Source organism: Leptodactylus fuscus, chromosome 10 (genome assembly GCF_031893055.1).
Source record: "Leptodactylus fuscus isolate aLepFus1 chromosome 10, aLepFus1.hap2, whole genome shotgun sequence".
NCBI lineage: Eukaryota > Metazoa > Chordata > Amphibia > Anura > Leptodactylidae > Leptodactylus > Leptodactylus fuscus.
This window is the reverse complement of record NC_134274.1, coordinates 59,934,526-59,954,285: the sequence shown is the minus strand read 5'-3', so window position 1 is coordinate 59,954,285 and position 19,760 is coordinate 59,934,526. Positions and strand designations below refer to the sequence as shown.

At 43.4% G+C, this 19,760-nt stretch overlaps 1 protein-coding gene across 1 annotated transcript; it reads left to right on the top strand.

Moving 5' to 3' along the window:
• The first annotated feature begins 6,539 nt into the window (after window positions 1-6,539).
• LOC142183392 (small serum protein 2-like) lies at window positions 6,540-17,888 on the top strand. Its single transcript, XM_075258469.1, has 4 exons — window positions 6,540-6,608; window positions 12,244-12,352; window positions 17,256-17,361; window positions 17,765-17,888. Exons 1-4 carry the CDS (start codon window positions 6,588-6,590, stop codon window positions 17,886-17,888), a joined length of 360 nt encoding a protein of 119 aa, XP_075114570.1. The 5' UTR covers window positions 6,540-6,587.
• Window positions 17,889-19,760: the final 1,872 nt, after the last annotated feature.

Sequence of the window (19,760 nt, the reverse complement as noted above, 5' to 3'; positions counted from 1 at the left end):
GAGAGAGTGGAGTAAAAATAGCCAAATGTGAAAGAAAAAAAAAAATTCTGCAAATGAGGCTTGTGCCAAAATTCGTGACTTATGTACACTAGAAAACTAACATACAGTCCTTGATAAATTCTGTTCCTTATATGTTCAAGGAGATAACTGGAGTCTTTCAGGTCCAAAATGCCTCCCAAAGCAATAATAGTTCTATGTAAGGGCCTTTAATAGAACAAGCATAATAATCTTCTTATGGATATTGTGGGAACTTAGCTCGGTAGAAGTAGTGGTGCGGACCCAAATAGTCAAGAAAGGGACACAAAATATGCAGCCAACTGATTTATTTAGAAAAAAAACAGCAAAAGAAATAAAAAAAATGAGCAAAACAAAATACAGCCTTGAAGGGGCTCTATCAGTGGGAAAAGTCATTTTTAAGTAAGCACATACATGCATAGGCTTTAGAAAGGCTATTCCACAACTACCTTTAGTATGTAGATTGCCTCAGTGGCTTTTGAATGAACCCGTTTTTATTCATATGCTAATGAGCTTCCAGCCAGCACAGGAAGTTCCCAGCAGCACTGTCTCTTTTATTCTTTCCTATCTGTGTGTGCAAACAGGAAGCCGGAAATCAGCAGCAGCCTGTGCTGTATACACTTTCAAGCTTTTTGGACAGTATGGATGAAATCTAAGTATGCCAATGTTTCTTTGACAAATTTTGGGGGAAAAGTATTGAGCAGCTGAATTTCAGGAGAAGGCTGAGGTATTTAGCATATGCTGAACTGAGCATGTATGTGTATGGTGGGATCAGGAGGAAAGCTATTTGCCATAAGAGGTGATGATTCCCACACCACCTGTACACATCTATGTAGGATGCATTATAAACCTGTGGGGCCATTTATTATGTGTAAATATGATTCTTTAGTACTCTGGTGGACCCGTCCATCCCTGACCACTGGACTATCCTTCATAACAGTGCTTATCTTTCAGGACCAGCAACAATGTTCAATGGTGGAATGTTGAACCAGATAGACAAGCTAATCCAAACCCTACATGGATTACGATATGATACATTATTGTCTGTATTATTACTCTTTCTAGTTTGATCCCATATTCTTCATTGTCTCATTTGCATTGAATGAACTGGTATTTCCTAATTGATAATTGCTTCTATTTCATCTCTAAACAATCACATGGGGCCATTTACGGTTCAAGAGACCAGTTCCACAAGAAAAGAGAAGGAAGGGACTTGTCTGGTTTATGCTGGCTAGAATTCGCAGAATGAATATTGTGACAAATCAGTTATGTAAACTTTATTATATTATATGACTCAAAGCAAAAACTCTTTTAAGAAACTTAGAAACATTTATAGATTGTGTAAATGTGCAGCACTAAAAATACTTCTGGGTGTCCAGGTATCCAGTGGAAAGGTCCATGTTAAAGGGGTTGTCCGCTTTTAACAATTATTTTCAAACTAGTGGTATTTCATGGACTACTGGTCACTAGGGGATGACCCACTGGGGTCACCCCTAGTGACCAGTAGTAATTGTCTAACTTGTAATTGACTTCATTAACCACTTCAGTACCAGGACAATTTGTGGTCCAGGACCAGACACATTTTAGTTTTGTTTTTTTTGTATGTGCGGTTTTGAGGGCTATAACATTTTTCTCGTATATCTCAGTCAACTAATTTTTGTGGTTTTTTTCGGGGACACCTAGGGCTTTATTTTTATGTTGTTTTTATTTTCAAATGTGTTTTAATTTTTTTTATATCCGGGAAAATATAAACATAATAGGAGGGAAATTGTGTCTGGTTTTCAATTTTATTTTTTTTAATTTAATAATACAGAGTGTCACTGAAAAACTTTATAATATAGTTTTTCCTCTCCGTTACGGTAATTTTTATTTTGTATAGTGTCGTCGGGGCTATAACCTTTAATAACGGCGTTTTATTAGCGTATTATTAATTTTTTTTAGTATTATTTTATTTACATTTGTTTTTACTTTTTTATTATATTTTTATTTTATTTTTTTTCAGATCCCCATAAGGTGATAAGAGACCTTTGGGGACATCTGATCACTTTTTTTTTTATTGGAGGCTGATTTCTCCTATAACTGGGGCTGTTACATTTAGCCTCAGTTGCAGGAGAAATACAGCCTCCTGCACACTGTATACACAGCTTATTGAGCTGATCTGGGGTCCTGTAGGACCCAGCAGCTCTGATAAGATGCTGCTCCCGGTAGATCATGTGACCGCCGGGTCAGAGGGCAGCTGAATTTACGGCAGCGTCCATAGCCGTGTATACAGCGCTCATTGAGCGCTGTATACACAGCGATCGAGAAGGCAGGGGAGGTAATAAATCTTCCCTGCCATCTCTGTGGGAGCTCCGGCTGAAGTTACAGCCGGCTCCCAGCTTCAGCAGCTGCACGATCTCTGTGTACCGTTACGTCCTGTCAGAACAAAGCAACCACTATCCGGACGTATATAGTCTATGGGCGGTCCGGAAGTGGTTAAAAAAAAATATATATTTACTTATATACCTGAGTGATCATGTGACCACCCGAGTCACATTTTATGATGATCCGGTGATGTTCCGTTTGCGCATTTCTGGAAACTAAGCATCACCAATACTCCCCCCCATTACCATCATACTTGCCTATCATCAGTCTTCTGGAATGAAACAACACTTCTTCCAGTGCCTACGCGATAGAGCTTTATTGTACATTGACACATTTTCAGGATTTTTCATAAATGCAGTTTTTGAGGGCTATAAGATTTCTTTTCATTTGGGACATTTCAATAATTTTTGAGTCTTTCTTTGTTACACATCGGCAGGAATAGTAATAAATCATTTTTGCCTTCTCTCCAGCCATAGTAACAGCCAGCTCCCAGTTCTGTAGCTGCAGGGTACGTCCTTAGAGGGTTATGAGTGGACCGCCCGTTCCCTGACAGAAGGGATTAGGATATGAGGGGCAACACAGTGGCTCAGTGGTTAGCACTGTAGCCTTGCAGCGCTAGAGTCCTAGGTCGAATGCCACCAGGAACTACATCTGCAAGGAGTTTGTATGTTCTCCCCGTGTTTGCGTAGATTTCCTCCCATACTACAAAAGACATACTGATAGAAAAAAAAAAAGTACATTGTGAGCCCTGCATGGGGCTCACAATCTACATTAGAAAATATATGGTTAATTGCTTTAAAAACAGTGCCTCCCCTGTACACAGGTTGTCTGTGGTATTGCAGTTCTACAAAAAAAACTCAGGAAAGAAGAAATTACAGAGGATCTTTCACCAGAAATAGGCTGCATGTCAGTATGTAAAATACCCAAGTGGAAATGGGGTCTAAACTTCTGGACTGTGTAATCCTGGCAGGCCCAACCCGTTCTCATTACCTATCACATCACTATGCACTGTAGACACACAGGATCATATTAGTTATTGCAAGTTTTTGTAGCTTTGACTAACGCCTCGTTCACATCTGCGTTTGGTAATCCGTTTGGGGGAGTCCACATAGGAACCCCCTGAACGGACTACTGAACGCATTTGCAAGCGGTGTGCAGTGAAAGCGCACAGATCCCCATAGACTATAGTGGTGTGCGTGTGCTTGCCGCGAGATCTCTGCAGGGAACATGAGGAGAGGAAAGTACAATCTACTTTTCTGTCCACATGATTTGTGTGGAGATCTCGCGGCAAGCACACGGACACCATTATAGTCTATGGGGTTCGTGTGCTTTCTCTGCACATTGCTTACAAATGCGTTCGGTAGTCCGTTCGGGGGGTCCCCAACTGATTACCAAACGCAGATGTGAACGAAGGGTAAAAGAGCAAGATATGCTGTATTAATAATGTAGTAACGTAGTAATCAATGTATATACTGTATATATTATTATATACACATGGATAACTGCAATATTAATGCAGCAATATATATATATATATATATATATATATATATATACAGTAGCAGTACCCGTGACTTCGTCCGCGGCAGCGTTCCCGCTTTGCGCGACCCACCTGCAGCCCGGATCCCCCCATTGCGTTCCTTTTCCACCCCCCAGGACTCTACTGCAGGAATTTGGGTCATTTATTTTTTGTTTTTAGGGGGGAGGGGGTTGGGGACTATTGATTTTCAAATACAACTGATCTCCTTTTTCCGGCGAGAGGTCTTCTTCAATTTAGGATTTGGTTTCATTTAGATTAACATTTTCATATCCAGTAGAAGTGAAGTGAAGACTGGACATGACAAAATCCAATTATTATTAAAACAGATGACATTAAGCTATATTAACCTAGTTATTTTATGTCTGGCACTTTATATGCTTTCATTGGGAACCATGTCTACCTGAGCAATATCCACCATGAACAATAAAGTCATGGTTTCTATCTATTAAGAGGGTTGTCCAGGGAATGCTCCAGTTTCTCCAAGCATGGACCGATCTTGTTTTGGTGGAAATTCCTGTGGCACTGTGACGTCCTGTGTCCCTTTCCTTAGACCACTGATTGTCCGCAACGGTCATGTTCGGGTTGGGAACTTCTGCTGGAAGATAACACCAGAGCAGCAGGACCAGACTGCACTGGGAGCCACTGGGGCACTTGGACAGGTAAGTAGGGTTTATTTTTATTTTTTTCAACTTCCTCAACCTCATATAAAAAGGGGTTATCCTGGACAACCCCTTTAATCTACAATATTTCATAACTTAATCTTTTCCATGTAACAAACAATGTCTTGCCAACGCTTCTTTACTCTTGGGCTATTTCTTTAAAGACATTCTATAGCAGTGATGGCGAACCTTTTAGAGACCGAGTGCCCAAACTGCAACCCAAAACCCACAAAATTTTCGCGGAGTGCCAACACGACAATATAGACTTAATACTATGCGGATCCACAATTGCGGACAGTTACTGACCAAAAATTACAGTCATGTGGGGCTTTGCAGAGCTTTCAATAATACAAACAACGTTGTACTGAAATGTAAAGGTCTCGGCATTTGGTACTTTGAACAATTAATTTTCACTATTTACATCGCACAGGATCTGTTTTATAGTTACCGTGTAATATTCTTACATCCTGTACTAATATCACGTCTGCTATAAAACAGATACTGTGTGATATAAATAGTGAGGGGACCCCAGACAGTATTATATGCTCTGCAGTGGGCCCACCACACAACACAATATTATATTCTCCACAGTACCACAGTAGCCCCCCAGTGTTATATGCTCCGCAGTAGGTGTCCCCCCCCACAGGATTATATGCTCCACAGTGGCATCCACACACAGTATTGTGTGCTTATAAATAGGCCCCCCCCAGTATTATATGCTCTTTAGTACACCCCCCAGTATTATAAGCCACCCCAGTATTATAAGCCCCCCCAGTATTATACACTCCCCCCAGTATTATAAGCCCCCTCAGTATTATACACTCCCCCCAGTATTATACACTCCCCCCAGTATTATACACCCCACCCAGTATTATAAGCCCCCCCAGTATTATACACTCCCCCCCAGTATCATACACCCCACCAAGTATTATAAGCGCTCCCCCCAACATCATATACACAGTGAGCCACTCTCATACTCACCCCTGAAGAGCCGCCGGCATCCACCTTCTTGTCACTGGCGGCGCTGATGACGTCATCGCACCCGCGTCGGGGCAGAGGTCAAACTCTGCAGCCAGTGTAGGCCGCGGTCGCGCGATCCGCGGCCTACCCTGACAGCTTTCAGCTGTATGTGCATTTGCACATACAACTGAAGGCAGTGATCGCTCATCAACGGGGAATCCTGTACCGGATTCCCTGTTGGTGAGCGATCCGGGCGACCGCACGCGTGCCAGCATGGAGGGCTCTGCGTGCCCTCTCTGGCATGCGTGCCATAGGTTCGCCATCACTGTTCTATAGTATTTTTCTTACTTGGTAAGAAGTATGGAAATAAGACTACACCGGTGGTAAAGAGGAAGGTACTGGGTGTGTGAGAGGTCTACACGTGGGTCAGAAGGGGTGCTCTCTTTAGGAAGACTTATTATATTGCAAGACCTAGCAAGAATTCTAGTTAAGGAATATGCAAATAAAACCTCACTGGTGGAAAAGAGAAATGAGCTCTAGCACCACCACTTACAGATAGAACTCATTCCTTTCTTCTACGAATGAGTCCTTCTTTGTTCTGGGATTAGCCAGAATCCCATCCACTTTGCAGTTACTATAAAACTCAGCATTTTTGTTGTAGGGGTAAAATCACATTGTTTGCGCTATGTGGGTCCCCGGCCTTAATGATCTATCCCCCACTCCTTCATTCTGCTCATCAGTATAAGTCACTCAATGTTGATGTTTTTCTGGAAATCCTCTTTGAATTATTTGGGGTTCCTTTGGTTGAAATTCAACACGTTAAAGAAATCCTGATCAGATCTGTTAAAATAGCTTTTTTCATGAGTAATAAGTAATTATCACCTTCCTCAGGAATCGTAGGAGTGTCATAACACGGCGTATTTAGCCACACCTCGTATGCGTTGTTCAGAATAACATTATAAATACTGTACTTACTCATTCAGTTTCCTTATCTGAAAAACAGAGCAACTTATTTCCCTTGTGTCTGATACTTGCATTGTCTTTTCGTCATGTATCAGATATCTGCAGTGGTAAGTCATTTATTTTTTTCTCCTTCTTAGATAAACTATTGTGGTGCTGTGTAGATGTATATGGAAAGCAAATGCTATTTTATATAAATGTTGCTTGCATTGCAATTCATCAGTGATAGTTTGTCTTGTCTTTGCTTATTAATATCATAGCTTTATAGATATATACAAATGTTACCACTATATATATACAGTCCTATGAAAAAGTTTGGGCACCCCTATTAATCTTAATCATTTTTAGTTCTAAATATTTTGGTGTTTATAACAGCCATTTCAGTTTGATATATCTAATAACTGATGGACACAGTAATATTTCAGGATTGAAATGAGGTTTATTGTACTAACAGAAAATCTGCAATATGCATTAAACCAAAATTTGACCGGTGCAAAAGTATGGGCACCTCAACAGAAAAGTGACATTAATATTTAGTAGATCCTCCTTTTGCAAAGATAACAGCCTCTAGTCGCTTCCTGTAGATTTTAATCAGTTCCTGGATCCTGGATAAAGGTATTTTGGACAAACAATTCAAGTTCAGTTAAGTTAGATGGTCGCCGAGCATGGACAGCCCGCTTCAAATCATCCCACAGATGTTCAATGATATTCAGGTCTGGGGACTGGGATGGCCATTCCAGAACATTGTAATTGTTCCTCTGCATGAATGCCTGAGGATTTGGAGCGGTGTTTTGGATCATTGTCTTGCTGAAATATCCATCCCCGGCGTAACTTCAACTTCGTCACTGATTCTTGAACATTATTCTCAAGAATCTGCTGATACTGAGTGGAATCCATGCGACTCTCAACTTTAACAAGATTCCCGATGCCGGCATTGGCCACACAGCCCCAAAGCATGATGGAACCTCCACCAAATTTTACAGTGGGTAGCATGTGTTTTTCTTGGAATGCTGTTTCTTTTTGGACGCCATGCATAACGCCTTTTTTTATAACCAAACAACTCAAGTTTTGTTTCCAAAATGAAGCTGCCTTGTCCAAATGTGCTTTTTCATACCTCAGGCAACTCTATTTGTGGCGTACGTGCAAAAACGGCTTCTTTCTCATCACTCTCCCATACAGCTTCTATTTGTGCAAAGTGCGCTGTATAGTTGACCGATGCACAGTGACACCATCTGCAGCAAGATGATGCTGCAGCTCTTTGGAGGTGTCTGTGGATTGTCCTTGACTGTTCTCACCATTCTTCTTCTCTGCCTTTCTGATATTTTTCTTGGCCTGCCACTTCTGGGCTTAACAAGAACTGTCCCTGTGGTCTTCCATTTCCTTACTATGTTCCTCACTGTGGAAACTGACAGGTTAAATCTCTGAGACAGCTTTTTGTATCCTTCCCCTGAACAACTATGTTGAACAATCTTTGTTTTCAGATCATTTGAGAGTTGTTTTGAGTAGCCCATGATGCCACTCTTCAGAGGAGATTCAAATAGGAGATCAACTTGCAATTGGCCACCTTAAATACCTTTTCTTATGATTGGATACATCTGGCTATGAAGTTCAAAGCTCACTGAGGTTACAAAACCAATTTTGTGCTTCAGTAAGTCAGTAAAAAGTAGTTAGGGGAATTCAAATCAATAAAATGATAAGGGTGCCCATACTTTTGCACCGGTCAAATTTTGGTTTAATGCATATTGCACATTTTCTGTTAGTACAATAAACCTCATTTCAATCCTGAAATATTACTGTGTCCATCAGTTATTAGATATATCAAACTGAAATGGCTGTTGCAAATACCAAAATATTTAGAACTAAAAATGATTAAGATTAATAGGGGTGCCCAAACTTTTTCATAGGACTGTATATATATATATATATATATATATATATATATATATATATATATATATATATATATCACAATAGTGTTGGTGGGATGGCACTGGGAAGATTGTACGGGATATAGGAGGTCATCCAAGTTTAAGGATGATTCTGCTTCCAAATACTTGACAGATTTACCAGAAGCTTTATTGTTTTTAGTAGTGTCTTTACTGAGGACTACAAGAAGCCTCAAAAACAGCGGTCCACTTACACTCTACATCAGACCTGGGCAAAGCACGGCCCCCGGGCCACATCCGGCCCTCTGACTGATTCAATCCGGCCCGCACAGCTTGACTAGGGAGGCGTGTCTAGGGGCGTGTCTTAGTGCTGGCAGAAGATGGAGACATGTGGTGTGTGTCATAAGGTACTGAGAGATGTAAGGTGAGATGCAGGCTGGAGTGTGTGTGTGTGTGTGTGTGTGTGTGTGTCTATATGTGTCTGTCTGTATGTGTGTGTGTGTCTCAGTAACCTGGGGCAGATATGGAAGGGGAATGTTATACTAGGGCAGAGATAGCAGATAGAGGGGGGGGGGACATGAAATTGGGCAAATAAAGGGGGATATGAAACTGAGGGAGAAATGGAGGGGGGGGGGACATGAAACTGGGGGTAGATGAAGAGGGCACTTAAAGGGGCTCTATCACTAGGAAAAGTCATTTTTAACTAATCACACCTTTGCATAGCCCTTAGAAAGTCTATTTCACACCTACCTTTTGTATGTAGATTGCCTCACTGGTTTCTGAATAAATCCGTTTATATTCATATGCTAATTAGACTAGTGCACGATAGATGGTGCACACTTCTCCTATTGTCTTCTATGGGAGACGGCTCCTGCTGCTGCTGCTGACTCGCTTCCTGTTTGCTTCACACACATAGAAGATAATGGGAGAGAGGAGGCTGCTGGGAACTTCCTGTACTGGCTGGAGGCTCATTAGCATATGAATAAAAACGGACTTATTCAGAGACCACTGAAGCAATCTACATACAAAAGGTAAGTGTGGAATAGACTTTCTAAAGCCTATGCAAGCATGTGTTTAGATAAAAATGACTTTTCCCAGTGATAGAGCCCCTTTAAACTGGGGGGACATTAAACTGGGGACAACTGGAGGGGGTATTAAACCGTGGAGGAAGCTGTAGGGGGACCTGTCTGCCTCTAGTTACCCCCCCCCCCGTTTAATGTCACCCTCCAGCTACCCCTACGGTTTAATGTCTGCTTCCAGCTTCCCGATTTTAATGTCCCCCTCTAGTTGCCCCCAGTTTCATGTCCCGCTCCAGCTGTCAATTTATTGCCCCCTCCAACTACCCCCACTGTTTCCACCAGTTTATACTGAGGCACCAGGAGAGGGACCTAATACTGTGGGGCTGTTGCAAGGGAACATTATAATGTGGGGGCATATAATGTACGGGTGACTATAGGAGGATTATACTTTGTGGGGGCACATGGAAAGATGATTGGAAACGGGCGGAGTCAACGTAGAAGTGGGTGGAGCTAAATTTGCCGTGGCGCGGCCCTCTAGCATAGTTTCAATTTCTTATGCGGCCCCATGGGAAAATTAATTGCCCACCCCTGCTCTACATAAATCTGTATAAAAATATAGGTTACCAATTCCTTCAGCTTAGGCTATCTGAGTGGACGCCTTTATAAAAATATTTTTTATAATAATTGATTTTCTTGTGATTATTTGTATGGTGTGACAACTCAGGGGTTATCTTAGCTCAGGGGATCACCATCATCAAGATGGTTGGCACATCAGAAACCTCCAAAAGCTTCTTCTATTTTGTATAACACAATACAAAACAAATCCTTAGCTGTCTGGCTATGACTACACATTCAGTTTCCCTTGGCCTTCTACCATGTATCTCCATAAACACAGCGGTTGTCACCAACCGTAGACCTTGGCACAGTCAGTCTTCCTCAGACAGGGAGCATTATGGGAAGGGTCGACAGCCCACTTGTCCATTAACCAAATGAAACATCCAACTTTCCAGAGACTTTTCTCTTCCATCCTGCTTTCTCAGTGTAAAATACACATTTTCTGTACCTTCAGTGGCACAAACATTGTACTTCACCAGACACAATGCCATAATGGATATATTATTTTTCTTCATGTAATTGATGGGGTATTCCGGGAGGCCATACATATTTGATCAGTGGGGGCTGACAGCTACTCGCGTTTGCATTTGATACCTGTAGTTACAATGTACAGAGCTGGAAACTGATGGCTCCCTACACTGGATGGCTTTACTGCATCACAGCTCCCATTGACATGTAATAATGCCACCCAGCCATTGTATATGGTACGGAGCCATCTGTTTCCAGCTCTGTCCACTGTAAATATTGTGTAGGGACCTTTAATAGGAGCAGAAACATATCTGTGTGACCACAAACTAATGAGGCAATGCAGAGATATGTTTATGAATAAGCAGATTAGCCTTAAGGTGTGCAGGAGTGATACAATTTTGTCACTTTTGCTAACCCTACGTTCTCCAACTCTCCAATGGAATCATTGCTGAACTCTATCCCTTAAAGAGGACCTTTCATCAGATTGGGCACAGGCAGTTCTATATACTGCTGGAAAGCTGACAGTGCGCTGAATTCAGTGCACTATCGGCTTTCCCGATCTGTGCCCCGGGTAAAGCGCTATCGGTCCCGGTACCGTAGGAAGGACTACCATATGTCCGAAACGCGTTGTACTGTTCCTTTTTTTATTAAAGAAATTTCTGTCATCTTCTGGGTGAGCGCTGTTCTTCAGGCTGAGCATTGTATCAGGCCGGCCCCAATTTTTCGTTGTAGTCTGTCAGATACGTCCTTCTCCATAGGAGCGCCTATCGGGCGGTGGAGGAAGGAGGCGTTCCTCCCCGCTCACACAGTACAGCGCGATAGGCACTGCTGTGAAGAAGGACGTACCTGACTGACTGTCAGAAACGCCCTTCTGACTGTAAAGAGCTATGGTATCGGGACCGATAGCGCTTTACCCGGGGTACAGATCAGGAAAGTCAATAGTGCGCTGAATTCAGTGCACTGTCGGCTTTCCAGCAGTATATAGAACTGCCTGTGCCCAATCTGATGAAAGTGGGAAACCACAGACCGGCCTAACGTGTTTCTGGCGGGAAGCCCTTTCTCAAGTGCATAGATTTCCTTCCACAGTGGGCCAGATGTAGTGGGACATCTGGCCCACTGTGGAAGGAAATCTATGCACTTGAGAAAGGGCTTCCCGCCAGAAACGCGTTGTGTATGTGTTTTCAATAAAGAAGGTTCCAATCATCTCTATGGGTGAGCGCTGTCTATCTTTGGCCTAATCCTGTTAGTAGGCCGGTCCGTGGTTTCCTAGTATCTCCACGTCTCTGTGACGTCCACAGCTGCTGCCCTGGCCTGTATCTCCAGGCCATTATACGCATTTAGGGTGTTGTGTCATCACACAACCCCACCAGGTGAGAAGGCATTTGTCTTATCCTTTATTGGCCTGGTACTTTGGTTAATGCACGAGGATCCGCTCGGTGTGGCTCTCTTTTTTGTTTCCTCAATCTGATGAAAGGTCCTCTTTAAGCCATGATTGAAATTTCCTCCTCTGCCTGCATCACAGCTGTCTGTAGACAATGTAGACCCCTCCCCAGATGCACTTACAGGCTGATTTGCATGTCCATAAATAGCTGATTATCGCTTTATTGCTTCATCAGTTTGTGGTCATAAAACTATGTTTGTCTTCCAGTTAAAGCTTCTACATGGCAATGTTATTGTTCTGCAACACATTTTGGACCTTAATGTGTCTATGATTTAGTAGTCTCTATGGTCTTACAGTCTTTGGCTTACTTTTTCAGGGCAGCGTGGTGGTTTTTGTACTGGCTTCTAGTTTCCTAGTAGCCTTATGCAATGGAGCTTGTTTGGACAGAGAAGCAAGACTCTCAAGTTCAGGTGAAAAACCAAAAGGTAAGTGTCAAGATTTATACCAGGATTAAAGAATACATTTCATGGACTCTCACTCAGGGCATGTACATACCATTACAAAGCTGTCCATGCGCTGAATTCAGCGCTTTTTCAATTTTATCACTGTTGGGGGAAGTCTAACAGCTCAGTGTCACCATGGGCAGTAGAGCTTTCCCCCTTCACTGTATGAGACTATAGAAGTGTACTATCAGGGCCGTACTACACCAACCAGCAAGCTCAGACATATACCTAGATTTCATAGATTATTTCAAGCTATGTTACGCTAGGTTCACACTAGCGCCTGGAGTCCGTTCTCAGCTTTCCGTCTTCTGCATGCAGAAGACGGAAAGCTGTCAGATCGGGTCCGGCCGTGAGCGCCGGTGAACATTTTATGCTCTCCGCCGCGAAACTGTTTTTTTTTTAAACCGGACACAGAGTACTGCATGTCCGACTCTGTGTTCGATTTAAAAAAGTCGGTTTCGTAGCATAAAACACTCACGGCCAGACATCTTTATTTATTATTTATGCTTACTTATATAGCACCATCATATTCCTCAGCGCTTTACAGATATTGTCAGTTACTGTCCCATATAGGGCTCACATTCTACATTCCCTATCATTATGTCTTTGGTGTGTGGAAGGAAACCAGAGTACCCGGAGGAAACCCACACAAACACAGGGAGAACATACAAACTCCTTGCAGATGTTGCCCTTGGCAGGATTATGAACCTAGGACCCCAGCGCTGCAAGTCTACAGTGCTAACCACTGAGCCGTGCTGCCCATGGGAATGAATGGGTTTGAAAGAGTCCTGCAGGTTTCCGTCTCCTGCTCCGTTTTGTGCAGGAAACGGAAACCTGCATGAATGGAGACCGGGTGCAGATGTGAACGAGCCCTTAAGCATAATTTTTAATCTCACAATTCTAAAGAAATGGTTGATAATGGAGAAAGTTCTCCACAGACAGCTGTGCAAATGTATACATGAAGAAATTACTTTGTGAAAGATCGCCACCTTGTGGTTTGCAGGTGTTTCATTTTCAGGAGCTTACACATTTCTTTCATTACCTTAGACATAAAAGGAGACCTCAGGGTATCGTGTAGCCAGGGCCGCCGATAGGCCAGTATTACTGGTACTGGCGTCAGGGGCCCGGCCAAATTGAAAACTGGTGGGGGCCCGGTTTTGGCCCGCCACCGTGTGCCGGCCCCCTGGCGCCTGCACCAGTCATTCAGGGCCAGCGTCAGCGCAGGGCATAGTCGGGCAAGTGCCGGGGCCCACAGAGCCTCTTGGGGCCCCCGGCACTTGCCCGCCCCAGCACTTGCCGGTCCCGATTTCAGCTGATCGGCGTCCGACGGACGCCGATGAGCTGAATACTTACGCGATTAAAGCAGGAGCTGTGACAGCTCAGCTCCTGGTTTAAACGCCGCTGTCCGGCTTCGGCGTATGTAGGCGCGATGTGATGACGTCATCACATCATGCCTAAATTATTTCAGTGGCGTGAGAGCGGAGAGCGGAGCGGCGGGTGACACGAAGCGATGGAAGAGGTAAGTGAAGGGGCCCATGAAACAGGGGGGCAAATGAAGGGGAGGGGGGGGGGAACGGCATGGCACGGCACTGTGGAAGATGAAGGGGGTGGGGAGAGCATGGCATGATACTGGGGCATATGAAGGGGGGGAGAATGGCATGATACTGAGGCAGATGAAGGGGGTGGGGAGAGAATGGCATGACACTGGGGCAGATGAAGGGGGTGGGGAGAGAATGGCATGACACTGGGGCAGATGAAGGGGGGAGAATGGCATAACACTGGTGCAGATGAAGGGGGTGGGGAGAGAACGGCATGACACTGGGGGAGAATGGCATGACACTGGGGCAGATGAGGGGGGAACGGCATGACAATGGGGCAGAGACGGGGGGACATGAAACTGTGGGCAGTTGAAAGGGGGAGAACAGCATGAAACTGGGGACAGAGATGGAGGGGGGACATGAAACTGGGGGGCAGAGGAAGGGTGTATATGAAACTGGGGGAGAGATGGAGGGGGGTATATAATTTACAGGTGACTGTAGGAGGATTATACTGTGTGGGAGCACATGAAAAATGAATGGGCGGAGTCAACAGAAAAGTGGGTGGGGCTAAATTTGTTGCGTGGGGGGGGGGCCCAGACACGTAGGCTGTATGGGGCCCCAAAATTCCTGATGGCGGCCCTGCGTGTAGCATAATCTAACACCACTAGTATATACTGATGACCCCTAGCAGACTTCACAACAGGACCTATCAAGTCCTTGGCCACTCTTTCAAAGGGTACCTCTATAATGGGTAGGGGTACCAAAAGACTCTTGAATTATGACACAGGAGCAATTAGTTGACACTCTGGGCAGGAGTTACAATACTCCTGGATATACTTATCAATTCCTCATCAATAGAAACACTGTAGAATGCGATCTTTGGTCTTTTCGTACCCCAGGTGTCCCCCTAACACATGCTTATGTGCCAAATCTAACACTTACACTTTGATAGGGCCGGGGCAACACCAATTGCTCAACAATTTTTCCCTGTATTTGGTTCACCCTATACAGTAGGTCCTGGTTCATGGACACCGTTTACCACATTTACGTTTTCTCTGACACGAGTCAGATTAGGATCTCTCATTTGAGCGGTCCCTAAATTGTCACGGGACACCTCGAGCTTTGGCATCTCAGGAACTCTCTTCTGACCTTCAGCATCACCAGCTAACACAGACAGGGGAAAATCATTACCTTCTTGGGTCACCCGATACAGCTGGTGTTTCCCTGTCAGGATCCAAAGGTTCAGGATTAACCTTTGGCAGGACATCACCAACATTCTCCATTCTGAGACCTGAGTTTAAAGTTCACACTCTACTCCAGATCCGCCCTGGACCACACATATGTCAGAAACCTTGGGCTGATATATCTGGACTCCAGCACTCTGCCTGTCACCTTCTAACAACCTCCATATTGATAGAGACCTGTATTTGTCTCTTGGTCTTTGCAAAGGCTTCCCTACCTTCTGACACATTGCCAAATATCAATGTATATAATAACATCCCTCTGATTAGATTTAGGAATACTCCTGTGTTGAAAGTCATTGAGTAAGAATATGGTAAGACTTTTATGAAGACTGTGACCTCTCCTTTATCCCTATTTACCAGCCAAAATGTACATCTCACTGAACTTTTAACAAGGATTTTTTTTTAATTACTTTTTACAAAGCCTTATACATGTCAGAAAGAAGTGAGGTCCAATTTTAGGACGTGCACCTATTTTGAAGACTGCCCCCCCCCCCCTCCAAATCCAGCACCTTGAGAGGTGGTTGCACATATCTGGCTTTCTTGAGTCATTTTATTGGGAGATTCCAAAAATAGCCGAGTAGGCATCCTTGGCCATTTTTTTGAAACTCAGAGAAGAATGGAGAGGGTCACACATGTTCAGTCAGCTGATTTTTTTTTTTAGCAGGTTAGAAAATGCAAATTATCGGTGCACATGGCCCTGTGTAAGCAAGGCAGTGCTGGCAATAATCCATGCTGTAGAGATTGTTCCTACCCCATTCACTTTGCAATGGCCTGTGTAATAAGGCTGAGGCAAACTAGAGCTGCTCAACATGTTTCTCATTGATCGACACTTCGGCTGCACCAGATTGGCCTAATACAGCCTTAAAGGGTTCCTATCATAAACTCAATTTTTTCTGTCTATCAAGTAGGAATAGCCTTAAAGGCTATTTTTCTCCTACCTTTAGATGTCTTCCCGCGCCACTGTTCGGTATATAATCCGGTTTTCGTCGGTATGCAAATGAGTTATCTTGCAGCACTCAGGGCAGTCCCCAGTGCTCAAACAGCACTGGGGGCATCCCCAATGCTGCAAGAGAACTCTGCAGTGCCGCCTCTATTTTCTTCAGGCCAGCCTGCTTCTTTTTTCCGTGAGCGGCATGAAAAAGTAGCCTGGCGGTCTCCATAGACCACCATTGTGAGGGGGCGGATTATGATGTGGATTACGCCATAATCCGCCCCCTCTGTGCCTATGTGAACGGGTCCTTAAGGCTATTCCTACGTGGTAGGCAGAAAAAATTGAGTTTTAATGATAGGATCCCTTTAGGGCCACCAAACTATTGTACTCTATCTATCAGACAGACAATGGATTCATGTTACAATACAACATGACTGATCCTTATTTACCCATCATCTGCCCAGTAGACAAAGAATAAGTAAATATATGAATAAATTGACAATTTGATGTAACCTTCCACTTGCCATAAGGTGAGCCCTATACTGTTCAGCACTGATCAGCGTCAGTGTACAGGGACAAACATACAATTCATAACATGTAGTTGCTCGGGGAGCTAAATTTACCTGCCTTATTCCAGCGGTTTCTTCATGCTAGAACTGGAGGCCTCGGGGCCACACGCTGGCTCAGTGGTTAGCATTGCAGCCCTGGAGTCCTGGTGTTCAAATCCCGCCAAGGGTATAAAAAAGACATACTGATAGGGAAAAATGTACATTGTGGGGCTCACAATCTACATTTAAAAAAAAAAAAAAAAGAACTGGGGGCCTGATCTTGACCTTTGGTCATGTGATCAAATATATAGCCCCAGACCCCTAGGACACTCAGCCCCCTCCCTCCTCTCCTATATGCACAGGTAATTATCTGTAAAATCAGTAGTGGAGGGAGGAGGTAGAGCAACCTGGGGGTTGGTAAAGACCATTTGATCCAAGATGGGAAAACCCATCTTCAGTGTGAATAACTCACCAGTGAAAGGCGGGTACATTTAGCTCCCTGGCTAACCCCTTTAAATAAAAGGAACAGCAAAAGAAAGCGTACAGAGAAAAGATACTAAGAATTGCATAGGTGACTTTATTTTAGGCCATAATACTACAAATAATCTTCTTGCTTTATCATAGAGTGCATGGACGGGGACAACATAAGAGCTTTAAATTCAACATGGTTTAAAGAAGACTGTACAAAGTGTACATGTGATAATGATGGCGAGATTGAGTGCTGCAGCAGGTACAGTAATATTTCACAAGGCTGGGGTTTACAAACAGGTGATCTTGTATGCTAGCAGCAGTGTTATATGGACTGTATTACAACATCATGTTGCTAGCTTGGGTCACAAGACCCATAGTGTGATGGAAATAGCCAAGTACAGTGTTCAAGCAATGGAGTAGTGGTCATGCATAAGCACTTTCTCTATTCACACAGAGGACTATAGGACCCTCATTCTAATGATTGGCAGATGTACCAGGGGTTGGACCCCCAGCAATTAGATACTTACCCCCTATACCGTAGATAGGTGATAACTTTTGTTAGTAGGGAACTCTGTGAATTTTAGCAGCTGGGGAAGCAATATGTATCATACAAATCTACTTGCCAAAATTACATGGAGAACTAATCCTGTATTTCTACACAGAGTGCCGAAGCCAATTCCAAAGGACGAAGACTGTGAAGCCGTACTCAATAAAACATCTTGCACATACAGTCTCAAAAGGAAAGATAACTCTTCTAAACCTTGTGAAATCTTCGCTTTAATGTAATCACAAGCCAAAACAACAAAAAGGGAACTACAAAGAGGATCGAGGGATGTGTGCACAGAAGTCACTGTAATAAATGTACTTGCATAGTTATGCATGCACTCTTGTATTCAACATCATGTGAACCTTTAATGCAATTTCCAACTTTCTTATAGTGATTTGATAAAGGTCATACAAGTTGACCTAATGTGTGTGAATCTTTTATAATAAATATACTGAAGCACAGTTTGTAAAAGCTCTATCATAGCTAATATAGTTAGGTGAACATATATCATCATGCATAATGTCTGTGCAAAGCAGTAACAACTTGCCTGCTAAAGAACGACACCCATCACTGCCAATAAATATACGCTACAACTTCAGAGTCACAGAGGATATTCAGCAACCATCAACTAGTGGTAAACAGAAAAGTTTTGTCACTGTCAGCATTGTTCTCTTTTCTGAAGCTAGACCCAGTACATTAAAGTACAAGGATCCCAAAAAATCCAACAAATCATTACAAGTGATGCAAGCAAGTCAGATTAAAGGAGAATCTTAGGATATGATGGTGGGAGAAAAACTGAGCTCTCTAATATATACAGTATATTGTCAGGGTCTGGGGTTGCTAGGTGGGGTGGCATAGACACACAAGTCCAGTTTCTTTAGTCCAAAACAAAGGTAGAGTTTTATTTTCACTCAAAAAAGGTAGTGCAGCAACAAAAGGAAACAATAGAAAAATAAATCCCTGCCCGGCTAGGCTCTAACTAAACATAGAATAGGTTACCTCACCTAGAATAACAGAAATCCAAAAAGCCAGTTGAATCACTCAGAACACAGCTCCAAAAATATGACCTCTCTGTCAGCACTCCAGCCAAACTCTGCCCCAAAGTCTGCTGCTGGAGCTGGCTTCTTAAGCTCCTTTGATGAGCAGACTCTCTGTAGCTGAGTCGCTGCCGAAACATCCCCAAAGTGTGGATTGGAGGGGGGTGGAATGACAGGTCCCACTACTAACCTACCTGCCATTCCTAAAAATCCAGCCCATTACTGAGCATTTACCAAAATGCTCAGCAGACGAAACTTGTCTGCTGAGAACAAACATTCCTTCTGGAGTTTTCTCATCTCACCCACCTTAGTAGCCTGGGTGAGATGTACACCCCCCCCCTGAGCTTTATATGATTTGGAGCAGAAATTCTAAGTTAAAAAGCAAACTAAGTAATGATAGGACTCCTAGGAGAGGCAGAGCTCCAAATTATATAAGCTTCTGTATCACAGAGTTCGGCTTCTGGTAGCAGAATTTTACTGAATAACTTTCCGACGGCTTCATTGTGAAATGAGGTGCTCCCGTCTGGAGCAGTGGCCCTTCTTTGCACTTCTGATATATAGAGTTTCCAGTATGATTAGAAGGTCAAATTATCAATGCAGGTCTATGGGAATCTGATTGACTCCCAATAGATTGGCAATGTGAGCGTGACATCCTGTACCTCATAGACTGTATGAGCAGGGCCCTCAGTTCCATTGTGTGAATTGACTATTTCTCTGTAATGTATCTTTGTACATGAACCCTACATTTTGTAAAGTGCTGCAGAATATGTTGGCGCTATATAAATAAAATGCATTACCGTCTACCAATAAGTATTTGGACACTCATGCAAATAAAGATATCTGCGGTCGTGATGTACGTCACACCTTCCGCCGTTAAATATCGTATAGGAAACAGCATTGGCATTAGTCGCATGCAAGATGCCAAAAAGTGCAGAGTTGTCCGACTTCGAGAAAGGGGTAATTGCGGGGTACCACAGAAATGGTCGATCCTTAAGGGACATAGCAAGCGAACTGAATTACCAAAAATCGACAGTGGCCTATGTGACTATGAAGTGGAAGGTGAACGGTGATTGT